This window comes from Columba livia, chromosome 3 (genome assembly GCF_036013475.1).
Source record: "Columba livia isolate bColLiv1 breed racing homer chromosome 3, bColLiv1.pat.W.v2, whole genome shotgun sequence".
NCBI lineage: Eukaryota > Metazoa > Chordata > Aves > Columbiformes > Columbidae > Columba > Columba livia.
Genome location: NC_088604.1, coordinates 32,099,136 through 32,123,040, shown reverse-complemented (window position 1 = coordinate 32,123,040; position 23,905 = coordinate 32,099,136). Strand labels below are relative to the sequence as shown.

The 23,905-nt window shown below is 37.0% G+C and overlaps 1 protein-coding gene across 50 annotated transcripts in view; it reads right to left on the bottom strand.

Annotated features, from left to right (window-relative positions):
- RIMS1 (regulating synaptic membrane exocytosis 1) overlaps window positions 1-23,905 on the bottom strand; it is a 314,448-nt gene that overhangs the window by 51,123 nt on the left and 239,420 nt on the right. For 48 of the 50 annotated variants that reach the window (XM_065056281.1, XM_065056252.1, XM_065056259.1 and 45 more), the window contains 2 exons: window positions 22,616-22,728; window positions 13,876-14,042 (listed from right to left, as the gene is read on the bottom strand). The exons of the other annotated variants lie outside the window; for them this stretch is intronic. In XM_065056281.1, the coding sequence (XP_064912353.1) occupies window positions 13,876-14,042; window positions 22,616-22,728 (280 nt within the window). The remainder of the gene's footprint in view (window positions 1-13,875; window positions 14,043-22,615; window positions 22,729-23,905) is intronic. 50 annotated transcript variants of the gene reach the window in all.

The window sequence follows — 23,905 nt, the reverse complement described above, 5'->3', positions numbered from 1 at the left end:
GTATTGCTTTTTTTACCTTCAAAACATGAGGTACTGAAGTACCCATGATCTCACTACTCTTTCTGTAAAAAGGCTACATCATTGATGCAAAATACTTCAGTCACTGTTCCTTTGCAAAAGTAAGTAATAGCAACAGGTAATAGCCACAAAATAGGGAATGAAGGAGGAAAACCTGGAAGGTTATAGGGAACATTGAAAGGACAGGACTAACAAAGACAGAAAACATTTTTAAAAAGATAAACTGAGCTGAAGATAAGGCAAGTAAGAGCTACTTTGAGGTCTGAGCCATGGCTAAAACGATTTTCCTACATTTCTTCATTCTAAAAATAACATGTACTGCCTGTTAAATGTGTTAGTGTAATGTCCTTATACTAAAAGTTTATGAATTATATTTCATCTTAATCAGCTGCTATAATTAAATGAGAAAGCAATTAAAATTATTTTTCAGTCTTTTTAAATAATTAAGAAAGGCTGCTGGTAACATGACAGTTTCTTTGAAAGAGGAAGCATAATTAGATAATTAAAAATGCACAAGCAATGCTTCATAGTACATTTTTCATGTACAGATGTTCTGAAGGGATTAAAAACTCCATCTTCCTCCCTCTCTGACAGACATATAAAGCAGTTTATAATGACGGATTTGAAAAAATCATTATCTTTAGATAATGAATAATTAGAACATTAATTACTCTGGCTTCACCTTGGTTTTATACATAAATGACCTCAGAACCAGAAGTTTACATCTGTAATATACCGTTTGGGGGTTAAAAGGATACATTATATTTTTTAAGCAGCTTAGCCTGTTTTCATCTATCTTGCTTCCATGGCAATAATTTGGAGGCTATTGTCCTCTATTTCCCCCTCAAAAATCACAGTTGTGACTCAGGTTACATCGGTGTGCTTGCCCTTGTTTGCAGAGAGATCACCTAAGAAGCAATATTAATTAATCACCAGACATGTTCAAAATGTTTCTCTCTTTAATGAAACTGAGAAGTGCACTAATTAATGAATCAGTTTTGGTGTTCAGTTTTGAGCTGCAGTGATTTGGATAATCAGAAACAAAGCAGGATTACCAATTTACTTCAAGTATTGCGGTGAATGCTTACACTGGAGATTTTCGATGCAAACTGCCAATCAGTTATAATGTTACTTGCTTGCCTGTTAGTTACATCTATTCCTCAAATTTGTCACATATTAAAAATTCAGGTAGGAATTTTCATACCTGGTTTCTGCCCAAGGTGTTGGCTGAAATACCATGACAGATTGTCTGGTCATATGAAGGAATTAAAAAGAAAAACAAAAAAACAAACCAACCAACCAAACAAAAACTCACAAAAACCAACCAACCAAAAAAAAACAAAAAACACCCACATTGTACTATTGCATAATAAACAATTAAATAAATTCACTTTGAGAAGTACTTATAGCTGGTGCCTGACTGAAAGATGCCAATGAGGTGAACCTTCTATTTGGCACAAACTGTTTTCTGTTTCTTTGAGTATCTGCAATATTGGTAAAACAACATCTTTAAGTCATAAATCTCATGTTAAGAGACTTGAAAGAGACCAACAGTTAAGATATCAGGTGACTTTCTATTACAAAGTGGCATTCTACTCACTCGCAGATGCTATTGCTAAATAGATTGTACAAATCCTGAATATTACTATTTTGCCTCAAGGCTAGAGGCAGAAAGTTGGTATTTGCCAGGAATTGCTTCTCTTGGCTACTCTGGATCTGGGAAAATTAGCTGTCCAGGATGCAGGAAAACTGTATCTTGTCTGCTGGCCATCTGGCATGACACAGTCATCTGACTGAAGTGCAAAAAAGTGAGATAGACAATAATCCCTGGAAAGAGAGTGGTTCATGGTGATACTGAAGTAGGAAGAGATTAAGAAAACTTGGGAAATAAATTCTTTTAATCTCTCTTTCTGATGACAATGGTTCCTAAATATTCTGAGACTGAACGAAAGCCTTTCGAACACACCATCACAACTATTATATTATGACCCTCCCATGAGATGGCCAGTTTATCTTTTGTAGCAACTAAATCCTCACTATTCTCTTGCTTTTGCAGAGAGAGCACACTGCTTTTCCATGGGCCATTCACCCCGTTTTGCATGGTGAGCCCAGCAATCATATAACCTGTGCAATCTTTCAGTATTTAACTGGGTTAAATGAACCAGAATGCCAAAGAACTGTGTATGATTTTGCTCCAAAGATTGTCCATGATGAGGGGATTGAATCCACAGATTCAAGCCAGAATAAACTGATGTGCAACAGGCAGCATACGGTCACCAATGAAGACATGTTTTGAAGTGATTTGTCAATCATCACACAAAAGCTATGGGCAGCAAACCGAAGAGATTAATTTCCCAGAGCAATAATTAACTAGCTGAGCCAGAAGATCATCCTTTCTCTCCCTCTACAATTCCCCCCTTGTTCTCTAAACAAGTTCTAGCTTCTGCAACAAAGACAATTTGAGTTTTAAAGATGATTAACTCATGATGTCCAGTGTCTTCATTTATCCCTAGGACAGGCCCATACCATGCACTGATCGAGGCAATTTCCATGGAGAGAAATGTGAAACTAATTAAATGAGTATGCATACATACACAAAGGCCAAGTATACACAGGCCGGCTCAGGTCTAGCATTTCCTATCTTTCAGCACTTAGCTTTGCACTTTTCATATTCTTTTAATATCAGTTTTATGAAAGTTTTCTTTAGTAAACATTCTTTAGATTACATAAATTCTAATTCAGTGCTTTATGTCACTAAAAATATCCACATGCAAGCAGTAGAACTGGTGGAATATTTTATTCATATACATGAGCAAAAATGCTACTGCTTTTCCTCTTTTTTTTTTTTTAAATATAACCATAAATCTAAGAACTATAAAATGCTTTTTCTTTCCATTTTAGGCTATATTTTTAAAGAAGTGAATTTTTATAAAAAAACATATTTTATTCTAATATATCAAGAACTGAAGAGTGAACAGCCATAAACTTAACAAATCAGAACCATTAAATTTTTCCTTTTTTGTTTTCAGTTGATGTATTTTAGACTGAGGGGCTTTGGTGACTTTAAATTTATTCTGACAGCTGTTCAAGCCAATTTGCTGGTCATTTTTCCATTTCTGGTCAGTATAAATTTCAGTGAGCGTACTGAATTGCTTAGCCAGCCAAACTTTGTTAAAATTATAGTTTTCTGACTTTTTGACATCTAAGCAAGTGATGTTGTTTGGAGGCACAGAGACTAACCACAACATCACAGACTAATGCAAGAGATCACTCTCAAACCAAATTACTATATCCTCTCTTTTAGCACTTGTTGAAAAAAAAAAAAAACAGTCCCTATGGTAACTATTCTGTGGAGACACTTTTCTTCCCACTGTCTATTTCTACCTGAGTTTCTTACACTGTGTTATGGTTTGGGTAACCTGTCCTCAGCTCTATACTATTACTTTCTTGGCAAACTCTGGCCAACTCATGATGTGATGGTTCCTCTATTGCCACCAGGAGATCATTTAGATAAGGGAGAATCTGACAAGCCTACTCCCTGCTTCTCAGACACCTGGGGATGCAGATGAGACAACCAAGCTAAAGCTGCCCAATGCCGAAAAGGTTCCTAGAGAGCTTTTTGCTGCATAAACACTCTTTCCTTTGTGAGAACAAACACTATTACCATCCTGAAGTTTTGAAAAGATGGTCCTTCATTTCTCAGATCTGATGACAGCTAGAACACAATTATCCACATCTGTGAAGCTCTTAGTCTTTGCTAACCCTGCTAGGGAATTTGCATTGGCCACAAGTTGCATTTTGCACTATATTAAAATAGTGCTATTTTTCAAGACAATTTGTCTTGGACTGTTTTGTCTTACATCTGTATTTCTCAATTTTAAATTGTTGCATTTTTAAGCAAAGTAGCAGTCATACCACTACTACTCAATACAGTTACACTGATGACTGACAAGTTTTCCACTAGCTTGAACTTCTGGTGTGTGTAAAAAATTGAAAAGTAGTGTAATTGTTTAAAAGACTTCTCTGTATTGAAAAGTATCAGTTGCCCCCTAGGGAAAGCTGAATAAAGGTATCAGTGTCTTAAGCACACAAAATAGTCAAACTCCTAGCCTGTAAATAAAAAGATGAAGTAGTGTTCTTTTCAAGCTCAGATTTAAAATGTTACCATTATGCTACTGTGTTCCAGAGCATAATGTTCTAAATAATCATAAAAAATTTACTAATCCTTGCAAAAATGTATCACTATCTTGAGTACAGACTTTTTAAAAGAGTTTCAAGTGCTCTTTATCATACTCTCATCTGAAAATCAAATTACTTTTGGCTTACAAACTTCCAATTCAGAAAAAAAGACAAAAAATCATGAACTTCATTTTTTAACTCAGATGTGAAACTTCTGAGATTTTAGCCTTGTTTCCTGTGTTCTGTACACAACCCTTACAGCTCCTATCACTCATCCCCTTACTGCCTCATGGTGGTGAATTTCAATCAGAACTGATCCATTGGGAAGGAGTTGGAGACACCAAGGTTTTACAAATTTTGTGAAGTCTGCTAACTATGCAGATAAGAGACACATTAAATAAGGTGACCTGCTGAAAAAAGGCTGCTATACGATCTCAGTACTTATCTATTCTCCTTGTTCTGCCAGTTGGACACTCTGGGTCGTGGAAGACTGTGGAGCTACAGCGGAGGAGGGAGGTGACTGCAGTGTGGGCTGCAGGTTGTGACACTTCACTAACTGAGTTGTTCCAAAATATCCCGTATGCATGGCCTTTTCACTGCGACAAATATTAAAGTTGCATTGTGTTCAATTTTTTTTTTAATCAAGCCTCCATATTTTATTTAATGTTTGTATCTCTTGTGAGCACAACACTAATGCAAACATGTACTAGGGCCACACACACAAGTACTTACAGATGCAACACAGTGCAAATGGGCATGTTAAATGTGGAAAGCCTATATCCCAGAAATGATTGAATCTAGTATTCACTGTTGATGGTCTTGATTTCACTTCTTTTTTTTCTTGCAGTAGGAGTTTGATTAGCAGTTATGGAGTAGACAAGTTTCATTGATGATTTTAAAGCATCCAATACTTTGAAAAATACTGCTTCTTTTAATGCTACCCCATATGCCATTCTCTGCATCATTAATATTGAGATACTCTTTGGACTGAATAAGTGCTAACACCAGTCACATAGTAAAATGCTAATTTAAACATTCTATTTTTAAATAAAGACTTTGCAATGGAAAATTCCAATATGAAAATAAATCTTCTGAAAAGATAGCAGACATATAGCTACAAATCCAATGAGGGCTTTTATTGTTTATTTTTAATAGTAAGACACATGGAAATTCTTTAGTCTGTCAGCAGTGCTGGCTACATTATGGATGCTCCCATTCTAGCTGTGGGAGGGAAGATATTATCTGTAGCAATATCAACTAATTAATCTCACTCAGTATTTAAACACAGAACTATAAACCACTAGAAGCCACTGCACAATAAACGTTGTTTATTACATTATATAAGACAACCAGTCACTACTTAGTGACCCTAAATGTCTTGTTTACAGCAGAAACCTGGATTACAAAGAAACAGTCACATACAGACAAATTATCAGGAATATAATTAGTGTAATAAAGATAGAAGTTTTCTTCTGGAATTTATAACAGTTTTTTCTTTTTCATCAAACTGGAATTCCATTACTGTTTTGGTCATGCTGAACAAAAACTAAAGAACTATAAATATCTTTGTTCTAATACTGACTTTAATTACTTGTATTTAAAAATTAGAAACAAATAATTGTTAAAAAATATTAGGGAAATAGAAGCAGATGGTCACTATTGCCATGTGCTTAATTAACTTGTTAATACAGGTGCCGAGACAGTCTAATTCCTGAGGCTAATGGAAACGGGAAAGGGCTTGATACTTCATTGCAAGCGGTCAGTGCCATGCAGAAGTCCAGTCAGACAGAAAAAAACATACAAACAAGCACTTAACATCCAGATTCAGCAAAGTGCTGCCACGAACTTGAATCTTTTTCTTTGCAGCAAAGCACGTGTGGCACAGCACAGGCTACGTACTTCACGGAATCTGAGCATAAATCACTAACCACAAGCCTTCATCAGTTGTGGGGACCACACATTCATCCTTCACTGAAACCATCTGGCCTTTCTTGGACCTGTAGCCTGTAGCTCACTGTCTTGCCCTTCTCTTACTGCTGCTTGTTATTGTTGTGCAACAGAAAAAGCTATCAATCATTTATTCTCCACTCCCCACACACAGCTAAGTTGGCTGGTATGAAAATACACTTCAAATGCTCAATTCCCTGCAAATTCCCCCCAAATATCCATTTTAGTACAAAGATCAACATGACAAAAGCAAACACCATGAAGAGAGACCTTGAAGAATGAAGAATCGAACCACTGTGCTCTGCTGGCTATCCATTGGTGACGTTCGCTACAAATATAGAGTGACCATTTAACCATTTTGAGAGCCAAGTTCACCAGGCAATCACAGCAATTTGAGCTCTGCAATAATGCCTTGAACCAAAAATCCGTTTCTTCCATGAAGAAGAAGCTGGCCTTGACATTAGGTCAAACTGGGCCACTAACTCACTCAAAATGACCATGCTTCCAAGTGCATGACAATGTCTCCTTTGCCAGACAAGGATCTGCATTGACAGCATCTAGCACAATTACAATAACATCTATTTTTTATCCAGAATACCAGTAGTGAGAACTATAAAAATCAGGAGCATCCAACTTGGTCTGGTATACCCAAACAGATCCCTTGCATGCTACACTAGAGTACTGCATATTTCACTGCAAATTTATGTAGGTCAGTCCTTTCTTTATATTATATAATGTGAATTTGCCCTTACACAGGTTTGTGTAAGGAACATGGGATGAAACGTATATAAAGCAAAAAAAAAAATCTGTAATAGTCAACACATTTTTAGGATCCTCTCCTAGCTTTAGAGTGTGGCATAGTGAATAACCCACACAAAGCCAGTTTGGAAATACTTGGTAATTCGTTCTCATTTTCCGGGTGATTTGATTTTAATGATGAATAAACTGAAGTGTTCTTTTTTTGCTTCTATAAGTTCTGTCTGCAATATCTATAATATTAATTAAAAGCTTTTACATTTTGGTTTGTTTTTTTTTTTAAGGATGAAGAATCTTAACTATACCCTGTACACCGTAGCACAAATTCAATATATATATTTTAATTAGTTCTGTAATTAACGTGAAATCAGTGTGTTTCTTTATTTCAACACAGACCACAGTCTCACCAACTGAGATGCATGAAAAGCCTTGGTGTATTATGTTTTTCCTTGACTGTCATGACCTGAAGTTAAGTTTGGCTCAGCTGGCACTGTGGTGCAGCACTGCTGCATTTCAAGTGAATTAGTGAGCTGACAAAGATGGATGCAGCCCTAGTCTAAGCAGAGGGTGGGGGAAGGACTGAATAACTTTATTGCACAGGTCACATCACAAAGGTTTATGATTGTTACAAGCAGAACTATTGGGAAGGCCGAGAAGAGGTCAGAAGACCCTTCAGAGTCTGTGTACTCCAATATCCCTCATCACCACAAATTTTATTAAACTAGCTCCAATGCACGATGTGGAAGGATGGAAAAGCAATTGGAGAAAATCTGTTTCCAATCCACAGAGTGCTCCATAGCTATATATCCTTGAGAGATCTTCTGCAGGTCGTTGCTGCTGTTTGTCATCCATGAGATGGCAAACCTCCAGTTACTTCACCTGGCTCAACACTAAAGTCACTGACCATTTTATGTAGGAGAACAGTGTAATAAGCAGCATGAAATGAAACTCTGAAAAGAAAGAAGGATCTATGTGCACAAACATTACTAAGTAAGAGGGAGCTACAAGCACAGAAAAGCCACCAGTCAGAACTCACCAATGAACTCCAAGCAGAATGTCTCTGGGCAGGTCTAGAAGCGGGGAATGGATAAGTCTTACTTGAGTCACTGGGAGCCTTTGCCTGGCTTAAGAGTTTGCAAGCTCTTCACCTTAAGAGCTTGAAGAAACTGGCTCTACAGTAACTAACAGGACAAAAAAAGTACAACAGCATAAGGAGGTGGACACAGTCCTGTGCTAGAGATTCTCCTACATCTACATAAAGCCAGCAGACTCCTCTTCCAGAAGTGTGAGCTTTCAGAACTGTCACAGTAACTAGGAAAGTCCCCAAATGCCATGAAAATAAAATATTTAAATGGCCTAATTTCTAGTTAGCTCCTTGCATGAGAGTACAGGCAGCAGAAGGAACATTAGGTTATTTTTGCAGAGACTGACACAGACATAGCAGGGGGTACTTCTAATCCCTGCTGAAAAACTGGAAGAATTGTTGAAGTTAAGCAAAAATTGTGGATCCTAAAAGTTAATGTTGCATGATACTCTAGCTGTGTTATCTTCAGTTTCACAGTGACTTTCAGACTTTTAGTGCAATTCTTCAGTTATGATCAAACACAACTTTAGTAAGCTCATTCATTTTAAAAGAAATAAATGAATGGCAGATTCACGAATTAGCAGACAGCTCCTTTTCAGTACAAAAAGTTAAGGATACTTGGAAACCACCGTTTATGTCTGAAAGCTAATTTGGATTTAGCATATCTTCTCTCTCAGTGAGTATAGCTAATAAAAACTACAAGGGGTTAGAAAAAATCTCTCAGTTTCTCAGATTTCCTCTTGGTTGAAGTGGCAAGGAGAGTCTGCAGAGGAAAGGCCAGAAGCGGGGTGCCAAACAGAATGCTGTACCATGGTCCACATCGGTATCAGCCAGCTCTTCATGCATGCTTGGTACCCAGGGAGAAAGGAGATACAGGGAACTGAAGAAACCATCCAGATGTAACTAAGCCTCCAAAGGTACAGCTTCTGACATGGTTACAGTTTTTGACCATTTTGGCCAATTGCTGCACAACTGGCACAACCAAGAATTAAGGTAATGAAAAAAGCAAATGGATTCTTCCATGTGTTGGTTAGGGCAGAATTAATGACACTGTGCAGGAGACCTTGTCTACACTACTGGTCACAAGAATTCAAGAAGGTTTCATTCAAACTGGAAACTGGCAGAGAAGAGCTGGTAGGATGACCAACAAAAGAGAAAGGATGTAATATGTAACTGAGTAAAACAACAGCTAGTTAAACCATTCAGCTACGATTGCTTGCTATGATGCCCCATGGACTAAATAGAAGGGAAGAAAAACCTATCTAAATTAGATGCCAGCATTGGCACAGGGACAAATATGAACAATGTGTTTAAACTCCTTGTGAATAAATTTACCCCGGAACAGAAAGAAACTTCCAGAGTATGAAAGAAATCAGATTTGGAAACCTTCTGAAATAAGTGGGTGCAATGGAAAATCATCAAGAAGTCCAGGTATCTTTGCATAAGAAGGCCCCTAATGAAAAATGATGCCATGACATCACTGGGCATAATTTTTAATGAAGTGAGCAAACGTCCTTCTTTGATCAAGCCCATAGGATGCTGATTTATAACCATGTGGTAAACGTGAATTCTTACTTAGCAATCATTTGCATTAAACTGTGAAAAATTTCCTCCTGCTCCATTTAGGATGTGAGAAATGTTCCTGAGTCATGTACAGTAACATCCGTAGCATACACAGGCACAAAGTCTTGCTTGACTGTATTATGAATACATAAATACCATGACTGATGAAAGCAAACCTCCATAAAGAAGGAGTGGTAATCTGACTTCAGTCATGAAATATGCACCAACTCCAAATGCTATGGCAAGCCTAACTCACAAGTCTGATTCTGATTCAAGTCAAAAGTCCCAGAACATTTTGTTCCCGCAACAAAAATTCCTGATATTTGTCTGCACTTCCACTAGAGAGCATGGCAGTCAACCAAATTTCCCAGGATGGTAACAAGAAAGATGGTTGGAATATTTTCATATGCAGACTAGTTTATCCACTCATAGTCCCTTGTTACGACATTCACCTGAAAATGCTAAACAAATTAGAAATGTAGAAGCTATTTTATGTACTTCTATTTAGAAACTGCATCAATCATAATTCGCTCTTGCAACCTATCAGAAGTGTAAATCAACAGAGTCTCCAGACTGAAGGTTAACTAATGGTATTTTCTATGCATGCTATGTCACAGCTTTCTGACAGATAGCTCAATTACAAATATAACGTAGGAATGGAATTAGTATTCTGCCTTAAAGGGTTTAGACACAGTCTTGTCATTAACAGAAAGGGAAGATTTTATTTCATTCTCTCTGTGCTACTAACTTCTTCAACATGCTCAAGTTTCCTAATACTACAAAACTTTGAATTTGGGAGTTCTGACCCAAAGAATAGCTAGAGTGTTCTTTAGCTATTAAAATAAGATGTACAGTATTTCTGTGTTGTTCTGCCTTGACTGGTTTTATCCTTGCTGTACAGATACTGTTTCATTCTATAAATGCTGTACATTATTAAAAGCACAATGCAATTTGAATGTAACTGAAGGAATTACTCAGTAAAATTAAAAATTGCTGAAAACCCCCACAAATTGTTCTACACTTATAGACAATACCCATAGACCTCAGAGCCACAAGAAGAAGAAATGTGCTTCCAGGTTTTAAAATCTTTACTGTCTGAATAAAGAAAAAACAATTTCTAAAACCAGCATGATACAGAATACATTGTCTGAAATGAGGGAGAAGAGAGAGAGAGAGAGATCAATTCTGCTTGGATTGATGGGGAAAAGGCGTTAGCTAGATTTTTTATGGTTCTTTCCTTAGTCAGGAAGCTGTTTGTGCTGGCAGCTGAAGTAAGTGGTGGTAGTGAAGTAAGTGAATATAAACCACAACCTGAAACTTTGGTCCCTTTAACATTAAAAAGTAATGATATTTTATACAAAATTACAACAAAAATTTGCCTTCTTAATGACAGCCCCAAAGAGGACAGGATCCTTTATTCTCATATGTCTAGGAGCTAAATTTATATCCTGTTTTACAGATGCATTAATATAAGGGATGGTGATGTTATGTTGACTAACAACATTAACTAAAACTATTGCTGTCTTAAGCTGGCACACTTCACATTCAGAAATTTGACACCACGGCTCTTAATATGAATAACCCTTGTTTCTGAGCTCAAGTACAAATGCTAGAGGAGCGCAGTTTCACTTCAGGTTACTAATTTGAACTCTTGAGTTCTCTCCAATCGCATTTCTCTCTACTCAATGGAGAAAAAGATAGAGATACCCTTTCCAAAGGTGATACAGACCAGGAATCTTGCTTGTGTATTCTGCATCTGTGTATTTTTCTCCTAGATACAAAAGGCATCTAAGAACACCAGCTGAACGTTTTACTGAGATGGCTAAAACTGGGCCACCTCCTTTGAGTTGCTGTATGCTTTCTAGATTCTTCATAGCTCTCATCTCCAGAAGGTATCTGGAGAACAAAAGTAGATGCATAAAAAAGGCAGTTCAATGAACTTTGTCTTTAAACTTAACATTACACCTGTCTTTGACAGCTGATGATGAGGTGAAACGTCCACCATAATTCGTGTTTGCTTCTTTTTAATAATGACTTAGGGAAGTTAGGCAAATCATTTAACAAAAACTTAATTTTTATGTGAATTCTACTGTCGATACATAGTTTTTAAGGCTAAAGTTAAACAGCATCAATCTCACTCAGTCAACATTTTCCCTAAATTAAATCTTCCATGTAACAAGTGAACTGCACAAATGATTTACTAAAGACTATGTGACAGAGGCTACCAGTAGAGGCACGGGAGAGCAGGAAGCTGACTTTGTCTTAGATCACCAGCAAAACGCCTTTTCTTTTTCTTCAACACCCTTCTTTTCATTCTGACCTCTTGTGGTATCTAATTTCCAAGATACAACGTTTTTGCAGGGCTCTAAAGCCTTTGACCTTCTTATAGTGATGATAGACAATCATGCAAAAATAAGTGTGGACAACTCAAATGGAAAATTTTGAACCATGGATGTTAATCTGCTGGGTACAATGTTTTCCAGCATGACATCAAAATGATTTTAAATTTCACTCCACTGCAATTAGCCTATTTCAACAAATCAGTGCAAAGGTAGTACATTACGCACGTCCCACTTATTTAAACAGGTCTTTCAGTGGAGCAAAACCGCTGCCAGCTTAGAGGAAGAATGTTGAAAGTTATGAGTAATTTATGAATCTGTTAATTTCTTCCTCACATTTCTACTGAATGAGCTGCATTGTATATTATCACTATACATTTTATTCACTATGGAAGTACTACCTGAATTTAGTGAAAATGAAAGCAAGCAAGTATGAAGTGTCTAATCTCTGTGGTATGGATTCTGCGGTCTGTATCAGAACGGGATGACATCTGAATTCTATTTAGATCTCACTTTAGGGGTTTAGAATGAAGCTGAACTGGAGTTGCATTGCAGACACTTGGTTTTGTACACTTGGTCGGCTAATTCTGTACCCAAGGTGCTCTGCTATTAGAATGGAAGAGGTTGAACAAAGCAAGGACTTGGCCCCAGGTTTTTCCCTTTCCAAACTCACATGGGGCTACTGTTTCTCCTGGTTCTAATATTTGTGATCACACATCCTGAATCCAAAGAATATTTCTGATAAAATCTGTTCAATGCAGAGATATTTATGGGAAAAAAAAAACATATTCTGTTCAACCTGCCAAAGATGAGTTGACGTGGCCTACTTGAGAAAATTCAATGTCTAGAAAATATAGGTATTTTGGTATCACTAAAGACCTCTGTAAGAGACAAATCCTGAAAAGCTAGGACACAATGAAATGTAAGATTCAAACACATGAACTGAAATAACTTTAAATGTTCTGGTGGATTGTGGATTACTGCAGCTGTCAGGTTATAATTTCACCAATCTGAAACGTGATTTTGTAAAACCCTCATGAACTTTCCTTAACAAAAAAAATGAGGTGGATCTAGTTCATACATTTCTGAGTTTCCCCACCATCCCTTTCCATTACATCAAAAAGCCCACAGCTGAACTTCTCAGATAGTGAATCCATCTATAAGTGTTCCAAAGTACTAAATAATGCCATCTAGACTTTTATCAGACCGATTTCCTCCATAGATATATTTTTTTAAAATAGTTCTTAATTCTGCTTGTGTCTTAGAACACTTTAAGTAAATTTTTTGAGAGTCCAGATGTAGTCATAGACTACCAAGCCAATCCTACAGCCATCATAGCTGGGGAGAGTTTTGTCCTCAAGTTAAATGAAGAAAGGAACCAATTTGTGTATCTAAAAATGCACTAAACCAAGAATAGATTATTATCAAGGATGAAAGAGATATTTGATTATTGATAATGCAAATGGATTAAACTACTTTTGAACCAGAGATATCAAAATTACTATACAAATACTTGTTTCAAATCTAGTAATTTATCATATGCATGAAAACAGCACAAATAAGGCAGGTAAGGAAATAAATATAAAGGTTGAAAGAAAGAAAATCAGAACTAATATGAAAGACAGTTATTTTGGTAAAAAACCTAGTGATATTTCTGCTGTAGTACCTTATTGGCTGTAATACCCTATTCTGTTGTAGCATCTTACGGATTACAGTGACAGCCAGCAACGAGATAATAGTGTGTGTTCAAGTTCCACTTGCCACAAATACATTTTTCTGTCATCTCATGGGACGTTTGCTTTCTGTTTTAGATGCACAACTGCATCTAACAATGGAAGACAGATTATTTTCGCACAACAGATTATATGCACGTAACATTTTTCTTAAATTATCACGTTGTCATCTTCTAATTTCAATAATTTCTGGTTGCATTTTGGAACTAAATGCAAGAGGGGGTGTGATATAATTGAAACTGCACTGAGAACTCACCTGATTCTGCCCCGAGGGCGTTCAGATTGCTCTGACATAAAACTTGTGCTGCTGAGGCGTGAGGCACTGCTGGTTCGGGAAATGGCTGACACATCACTGACATCACTATCTGATGATCTGGCAGAGACGTTATCACAACTTCTGTACTGATCTGTTTGTATATTATACTAGAGATCAAGAAAAGAAAGGGTGAGGAGTCTCATCAAAACATAACGCATATATTGAGACAACAAATGAGCTAAGTACGACAGTTCTAACTGCTTTTAGATCTAACAAAATTGTATGAAATTCAGAGAAAAGCCTACATAAAATAATGTCTTCATGCCTAGTGAAGAAACCAAACATGGTATTTATGGACCAAATAAGACACCTGAAATAAATTAAAGCACTGGAATTGAAATAGGCTCCCGGTTCATTAGTGTACTGGAATTATAGTAATGAAATATTTATGCAATGGACAGGCATCTTCTCAAGCACATACATAACATTTATTTGGCTATAGAAGCTTTTTCAATTTTTCAAATATTAAAAAATATGCTTATGAAATACCTGTACAAAGTCAGTTTGGAACAGGAGAACTGTGTATGAGTCTGAATGAAATGTAATGATATATGAAGCTGACATTAGGGATTGATTTCAAAACCTATGTTATATCAGAAAAGGGAAAAAGTACATTTTCTACCTCAAAATATTTATTTTTATCATGACTCTAGAGGACTAGTTAGGCAGAAAGCTAACTCAGCAAAAATAGCATTTGTTTTCAGGCAAAGCAGTTCCCTGATCTATTTGCTTTTACATATGCACAAGCATGACACCTAGCGAAGACCCAGCAGGAGGAATATGTGGGCAGAGGTAGAAGGTATTTCCCTTTTGTTAACAGCAGAAGCTTTGATCAGTTAAAACCAACTGCAACACCACACAAGACATTATATAATGTTCGTATTACTCACATCATCATTCAGAAATGCATAAAAGGAAGCTTCAATCCCAGCAATGTTACACTTACCTAAGTCTTCAGTCACACAAATATGAGGATCAAATAATTGTCGGGTTCACAAAAGTAAACCCGACTACCACAAGAGAGCATAGTACCCTTGGCTGGGAAGTGACTAAACCAGAGGCATACTTCGCATGGCATACTACGGGAAAACTATTAACACATGGGAACACCGGGCAGTTTATGACATGACAGTCCAGGGAGTTCGTTTTCTGGATCTGTGCTCTGTAAAATTGCAAGTCATAAAAGCTTATTCATGAACTGCACACAAGCTGGGACAGTCTGTGAATATCCTCAGCTCAACTAGGCACTGGGCTGTAGGCTGCGTCAGCTGGCAGATGTCATGACTTAACTCTAAAAGCCTGGCAAATGCAAGACTGGGTTTGTGCAGATGAATGTTTCAGGCCTCCTGTCATTAAACCAGGTTTATCTTCTAATGCTCTGGTACCTTTCAGCAGCAATGTTTAAGGTCTCCAAAGCACACTTGCAAACCTCTTCATAAAACATGTCAGATAAGATGAGGAAGTTAATGGGAGTAGAGAAGTGGAGGAAATAAAGACAATACTAAGCACTGACTGTAAATATAAAAATCTGTAGGAAAAATCAAGTTGTACAAATTTAGTGTCTCAGCATGTGTTTCCAGCTTACTCACAGCTCCTGAATGGCATACGCCAAGATTAAAAATACGAACCAATCTACGAATAAAAACCTGGGGGTGTGACCTTAGCAGCATGCATTGAGGAAACTCTTAGCAATACCCTGTGAGGGGCTTACACGGGATGACTGAATAAAAACGTTCACAGGAGGGAAAGCTCTGGTTTACTAAAGGTAAATTTTCAGCTGCAAATACTAAATGAGACTTTTCAGAATAGCTTGCAGCACGATGAGTTTGAGCTCAAATAACATCTCTAACAGGCATTGACATGGAAATAGCTGCAGCAGAACTCTAATTTAACAAAGTGGGTAACACAAAGGACTCAAGAACTCCAATATTTAAAAATATTTTCAACTACAGCAAGGATTTATTTGGAGATTCTCTTCCAAGGAACTTGATGTGACTTATTGGAATATAAATGACCAACAGGGTTAAGGTGAAACTATGCTGATATGTTCAGTAAGATCACCTTTTGAAAATGGCTTGTAGAGTCTCTTAAATAATTCTACTGCTTCCTCACTTTCATACTGCAAAATAAACCTCTCTGTGGGCCAGCGGGAGACACCCTGTTTCACTCATACTGAATTTGCTCCACCTTTCATGGGCTATCTACATGGACTGGAAAAGATGGGGAGAAGGGAGAGAGAAAGCATTAAGCATGATTGTCTAGCTTACTGGTTAGGATACTGGAGAGAAGTCCCAGCTTGTGCACTAGTGCCTGTTTAGGTACTCAGCCACAATATGGAACCAGGGTCTTCAGTTCACATATCATCCCCTGTAAATGGAGGCTATGTAGATGTCCTCACTCTGTCCTGCTCCCTGTAGTCCATCAGTCTGTACAAAATTACTCTGTAAATATCAGACTGGCTTAACGGCCAGTCTTTCACATGTTGGTAAACAGAGAATTTTACGGTAAGAGGGGAGAAAAAAAACCAAACTGAATCCATGTCTTCTACTTGCCTTGGTATTCTAATCACAGAGCTACTCCATATAACATGGAGCTGCCCTTCCTAAATGAGATTTTCATGGCATGGTCGAGCTTTTACTACCCCTTTATCCTGGATGCCAGGGCTGTGATTCCCGAGAAACTGAAAACTTTTCCCTTCAGAGAAACAGAGATTAGTGCAAAAAGTGGTGATGCTGGAAGTTAATGCTGAGTGCTACAGCGTTTACATTTTACTACTACTTCTTCTGGATTTAGCTGTTCCTTCCTATAGCTGCTGCTTCTGATGAATTCACTGTCCTCTATAGGAGGCATACAACTTTTCCCATGTATTCCCTACCTGCCCCTTTCCAGTACAATATGATAATCAGTCATCTCAACTAACTTGAACAAAATGAAAGCAATTTTGAAGTTAACCTTCCCCTCACCCCCCACCTCAAATAAAGAGAAAGCTGTGATCATTAAAAGGTGTATTACTGTTGCAATACACCTGAACTTATCATTTAGAAGAAAAACATCATGGGCTGAATTAAAGTAATGCCTGTAGGTTTCCCAACTGGGCTAAAAAGTAATATGCTACAGTCCTCCTCATCTAGAAAACTACTGCTCTTCATAACTCTGCACTTATTTGTAATAAATTTCCCTGTCATGTATTATGTAATATTATGTAAATATTATGTAATTTTGAAGCTTCAAAATGAAGTGAATTCTTAGTGCAATCACTTCTCTTTCAACTCTACATCTTACAGAGTTCAAGCTTACATAACATTTCTATTCCAGGGTGCACTATTTATCACATTGGGAGAGTTGCTGAAGTTTGCAGCAACTTCAATAGCAATTACTAGAGAGTATGTCTGGTTTTTTAAACATTATGAGTGGCTAGCATCAAATGGCCAAACTATCTTCACTGTCTGCTTCTGCATTACAAAGACAAAAGTTTTTTTCAATAGAACTATCTGAAATATAAACAGCTGAAATGCAGTTCTTCCATTCACTTTACCACCTGTGGAGCTGCTGCTACTTCTATGCCAGCAAAAGGAGTAAAAAAGGGTATGATGAACTGCAGATGTGTTAATGTCAATGGAAAAACCACAGACATAAACCAAAAGAACGTACTTCATTAATCATTTTACAGTTCCTCAATGACTAACAATGTTAGCAATTTTACTGATTATAAGGTACATTTTAGAACTAATTTAATAGTCCATTATATTTATATTATCTTTCATATTCATAAGTATTTATATTTCTACATTTATCTCCCAAAACCATGGAGAATACCATAGTTCAGAGCATTGAAAATTGAAGGAGTGTCCCCTCCTTTGACTACAACAAAAGCTCAGATGACTAACATCTGAAAATATCTGCCTCATTAAGTGCTTAAAATGAGGAAATTAAACAAGAAAATTAAATAGGGATTAAAATGAGGAAAGAGAAATCCAGATCAGAAACATTAAGGACTAGATTCATCCAGGGGCTTGCGCAAGTCTTGAGATCACAGCTAGCTTTTGAGGAACCTTACTCTAACAAGGAATTTTGTCAGAAAACACTGAATCATGTGCAAAGCACCTTGAGTTTTATGACCGCTCACACAGGGTTCCCCCAAATGCTGCTGGGGTTCAGAGCCCAGCAGTCAGCACCTCGGTGTGCCCAGGCCTCATTTCTGACTCCTGCCAGCATCTGTCTCAGGAGCAGCTCAGGCGATGCTCTTCCCAATTCTTCCCAGTACTGTATTCACCTCAGCTACTGTGAACACCACTCAGCTTCCTAACAGGGAACAGTGAAAATGAGCAAGTCAAACCATGGCAAAACTGCAGTGAAGCCCACGAGTGGAATGAACACACCTCACTGGAAGTTTGTGAAACCCAGCCAGTACTGGAGTGACTGTTGTATCGATATGATATACAGTAAACATTTTTTTCTTGAAGGTGGATGAAGAGGGATTGAAGGAAGACACTCATCACATCAGTGTCCAAGAGCACTTTCTATACTTAGCCCTATGTGCCTTGCCCAGTATCCCATAAAGCTTAAACACCATCAGCCTCCTGTCATCCCAAATCTTTTATCCAGCCCTTTCTTGTAGACATTTACTATCAAGTTAAATCCAAAGAATGTCACTGAAGTAATGCCATGATTGCACTTCATGCTAAATGCTTTCCAATCACATACAGTCTTAACTGAGTCAGGAGTGCGTCTAAATATAGAGTGATGTCCTTTTAAGTATGTACTACCGTGTTCTGATCAGTAACTCTCTTGAATAAACAGACTTCCAAAAAAATGTGTTGCACACTCTCTGGAAAACTGGAGCAGCTGCAGCATGATGTGTATCTTCTGTGTGTGGAATATAAAACTTAAGGCATTTTGAATTAAAAACCTAATAAAGATATACTGTCATTTGTATCTATGCAAATCCAGAACTGTGCTGCCAAAGTGTTTTGATTATCTCAAACACTGAAACAACACAAATGTGCATACTAGCCACTGCAGCCTTACCAACATACAAGAAAGAAGAGAGATGGATGTTTAAAGCTCTCCTTTAAAGCCTTTTGCCAAATCCACAGAGGGTTTTGCTGTTGTTGCTTCATTAAACTTTTTAGAATTTAGCTGTTTCACATAAATTATGGAGTCTTTCCACTAGAATTGAAGAAAATAAGGATGTGAGATCTGTGAAGGTCTCAAAATGATTAGAATGGAACAGCCATCAAGACTATATAGATGGTTCAGAGCAGACAGTTACCTATTCAGAATCTATTAACAGATGTTTAAAACACAGATCCTTAAAAATGTTTCCACACTAACTGCATGGTGCATGCTTGAAAAAACTAGTGCTTGCTTACTGAGACTAGAAGATTGAGAAACTGAGTGGAAGAAATAACAGAAATTGAAGAAATACACCAGAAACGGATTGAAAGTTGCAAAGGCCATATTAGGACACCTTAAGAAAAAAAGAAAAAAAAAAAAAAAAAAAGATTTGCTTCAATATAAGAGAAAACACAGTTGAATTTAAGGAAGTAATTTTTCATACATGCAATTATCCAGTCCATACTGACAGAAAATTTTTGAAAGGACTAGGGAATTTCATGTGTAATAAAACAAGCATATTTGCAAATGTTAAAATAGTGGAAGAATCAAGCCCGTGTGAGATGACTGCTCTGAAAAGGAGAAGTTAGTATCTTCTTAATGTGAAGCATGGCATAATTTCCTTACTAAATACAAACACCTATTTTCTGAAGCAGCGGGCAAACACCACCACTTGGAAAGAAAGGAGTATTTCTTCCTCACTATTCCAAAATGTCTATTAGACCACTGATTATTATTATTTTTTAAAATCTATTTAAAGTTGCAGTCCTGTGGCTTTTAAAGACTTTTCACAGGTTTTGGCAGCAGAGATATGTAGTCAGAAGTCCTTAGAAGCTTCAGTCATCAGCTTTACTCCATCACCTGATATGACTTCCTACATTTTCATTACAGCTGTCTAAATCTTCATCTGTGTGCTTATTTCCTTGACTCTTTTAGCATCTTCTGAAGGTAAAGAAAGACAGTAGCACAAGGTGTCCTTCAGTAACGTTTCTAAAGTGATGAATACCACCATAGTGATATGAAGCAAACAGCTACATCACTGAATCTAGTAGTGTCAGAATGGGCTAATATAATTTGTCCTCAGCACTTAAAAAATTATAGGTTGCATCTTATCTAAGATTACACCATTATCATGTAGAAAATGCATGAAAAGTTAAAGATTTTTGATTTAAAGACAGGACAACTAATTCATTCTCCTCACTACAGTTTAAGCGTGGAAAGGAGTGGGTGTCTGTCAGAGCACCAGGTACAAAAATATTTTTCTAGTAACAGCAGACAGAAAATTTGCTTCCTCAAAGTTGCAGTCATAATTAAAAAAAAATCCAAATAAACCAATTTTTAACAGAGTTCTTTCCTGTTAGGGCTCATCGTGCTGCAATTTCAATTTTGATTTCATTTCCATGTATTTTTAAAAACTAAAGATGATGCTAGAAAACTTGAGGTACTAGAGGACAGGAGAAATTTGTAATATTGCAGGTTGACGTTTTCCAACAACTATTTAACCATACGTTAGATGTACCTTAATCCAATAAAAAATTACATTGAGGAGCAAAAATAATGCTTTCAATAAATATTAAAGATAATTGGAATAAAAAAACATGGTCATAATGAAAAAATTCAAACATTTGAATCAATCTGTAAACACACTTAATCCAAAGCAGAAAACCAGCCTTTGACTATGAACAAAGGTGTATATTTTGTTGTCCCAGTCGAAGTCCTCAGATCACATATTACCCCTCTCTCCTGCAAGATTTATCAACCAATTTTTACTATTTTTTTAACATGTTAACTAGTTAGGAAGTACCATAGAGACACACGGCATCTCACGCTCTGGTCCTGAGTTGACCTCTTGCGAAGGTAATGGCAAACCCAACATCAAGTGACCTCTTCTAACTATTATACAAATTCCAGCTTCTGACAGATGATTTTGTTGGAAATTTCCATCTCAATTGTTTGTTTGGTTTTTTTTAATAACACTGATATCCTGCAATTTGGCAATTGAGGACCTAAAGCCTTGTTTCTGTTACTTCCCTTTCCTTTGACAACTGTTTCATTTAAGTTTTATGTTCACAGTGAGGCAGTCTCCTTATTAAAGTTGTCCCCATATTTAACTCTAAGAAGATCCTGAACAAATCTTTCAAGTCTGTTAGCTATTACAAGCTAGAAGCCCAATTGCATATTTATCCATTCCATTTGTTTCTGCTGAGTATCTCTCTTATCCCTTATTTTAACTTGTGCCTCAAGGGTCATGCATCAGTTCTGCAAAACACCACGCAGTTGCCCTGGAAGGGCAGCGATAGAAATGTTGGTGTCTGTGCTATGGCAATTAATGCTGGGAGCTTTCTGATGTCTGTAGCTGTTGAGAGCTTGACAATGTTTTCTGCCTTTTGTATGGCACCAGTTCACAAATGGAAAGTTTGACTCTTTCAAAACGTAGAAGTAAAAATACAGGCATTTAGGTCTTACTGATGTAAAGAAAATCTTTGAAATGCGACTCTCGAAGCATGAAAGTCTAAATTAATAAAAGCTGTGATTTTCTTCCATCTACTGTTATTCTCGGACATTATTTTTAAAGCAAACTGTTGCTATGTGTCTTCGAATTTTTTACAGTGGACTTTTACATTCATACTGCCATCCCGTGGTCACTCGTCGAAAGCATGTAACCCTCAATGGCACTGGAAGAACTGCAGGAATGCTTCCCCCACCACTCAGTTACCGCTGGTTTTGCCTCTGCTTTTTACTTTACCTACACCAACACAGCGCTGTAGCTCTAAATGGAAACATAGAATCTAATCAAACATTTCCCCTCCTGACTTCCACAAATGTTCCCCCTCCTCTAGGCATCACAAGGCAAAATGTCTTTAACAGAAAGTTCAGTTCCAGGCCCTCACAGCTTGATTTGTTAGTGGCAGTGGAGACATGTGAGATGTCTTCAGCAATTCATTCAGAAGAAAAAGGTCCCTCTATATAACCTCTTAATCTAACATCATGTACACTTATCAGAGGAAATCTTTACACTTTTGTTAGAAAAGGAGATGAAAGTAATCAGCATACATTTCAAGAAAGGAATTACTTTATCTGGAACATAATTAGGATAGAAAGAAATTACAGAAACTTGAGAACAGCTGCATGGGATTGATCTATTGTAGTTGTGTCTGGCCCTCTACATGTCAGACAAAGTTGGGCCCAGAGAAGATCAAAAGAGCAGGGCCAGGTCACAATGACACTTCCATGGCCCACTTCTCCAGCCTCCAGGGATTTGCAAGCCAGGCACTTCCTAAACTAGAGGTGACATGGCTTTGTTCAACAGCTGTTGAAGGGTCTTTCTGCCCCACATTAGTTTTGAATTGTTCTGCTTTTTGCAGATACATTTTAGGTGAGATCAAAAATTAAATCTAATACACATCAGATGGGGGTTAAAACGATGTTAAAAAGCTATAACTCGAAGACATTTCAGTCAGGCTTTATAACACAGTGTTCTTGAGGGTTATGTAACATTTAAAATAAACAGATTTATGCCTTGAATTTTCAAGCCAAAGTATCATTTCAATACTACCGACTTTACCTTGGTATATTGCTCACGCTCATGTTCTTGGCTAGAACCAGACCCTGATGTCTGATTATAACGGTGCACTTTCATTTTCATCTGTCTCGTTCGCTCCTCCACTACTAAGCTTGCTGCAAAAACACACAATGAAAATCAATTAAAAAGAGTGGAAACTTTTTGGAAAAATGGTTTAACAACTATTTTAGCTTATTTCCATCTCAACGAAACGAAGAAATGTACAAACATGTAGAACAAGCAGGGTGTAAACACAGAACGAAGGAACACTAATGTCAAGAAATCAACCACTTCCATTGCAAGAGTCTTTACCTGAAAATGGGAAGATATCCCCATTTCCTATACATAATCAAGCTGGGGCAACAGATATGAAAAGAGTGAAAGAATTTAGGTGATGATAGGCTGAATTATAAACCTGTTAAGTATTCTGGATGCAGGGGACATAAAACCATGATAATCTAACCATGAATTTGCTTAAATGTAGAAAATATTACAGTAACATTCTAAGAGTTAAGGTAGTAAACAAGTATTAAAATTTATTTTTAAAGTAATTAACTCCTACTACTATTTTAAACCAGAACTGCTTACCATAGCTAAAGATTATTCGAGAAGAATAATTTCTCCATCCAACCAGTCATAGTAAAAATACATTAATGTTCTAGTACTTTTTTTTTTTTTACAAAATTATGACAATGTTTGTTTAAAAATAAAATCTAATCTTAGACTTTCAAGAAGTTGTGGTGCTATAAGAAGCATCTTCTTCAATTTGAAAAAGTTATTACAATTAATATTGGCTGTCCTTGCACTAATGGAAAGAGTGATGTGAAAGCCACTGGGCTAATCGTTCCTTAAAATAAGTCAGCCTTTGTGGTAGTGCATAATTTTCAGAGTGAACCACCTATTTTACCATTCTTAAACTTGGTAGCATTATAAATGCAAAACAATAAAACCGAAACCTGATAAACTAGCCCTTTGTAGCAGTTCTAGCACTAGACCCAAATATTTATCAGTAACTATTCTACATCACAGTAGCGCTCACTTTGTTCATCTTTTTTTTTTTTTTGTACAGGTTATAACATCACAGAAGGACAACTTAGTTTGAATTTTTTGTGTGACCACAAATTCAAGACTGGTGTTTTATTTGGGAAAAACCTCTGCAAAAATCTTCTGCTGCTTTTGGGTGAACCACGGATTTATAGGACTCTCTCCAAAACTATTAGTTTTAAAGTCATTACTTTTGTAAACAGCTCTTCCCCAGCACAGTGTCAGGAGAGAGACACCAATTTAAAAGCT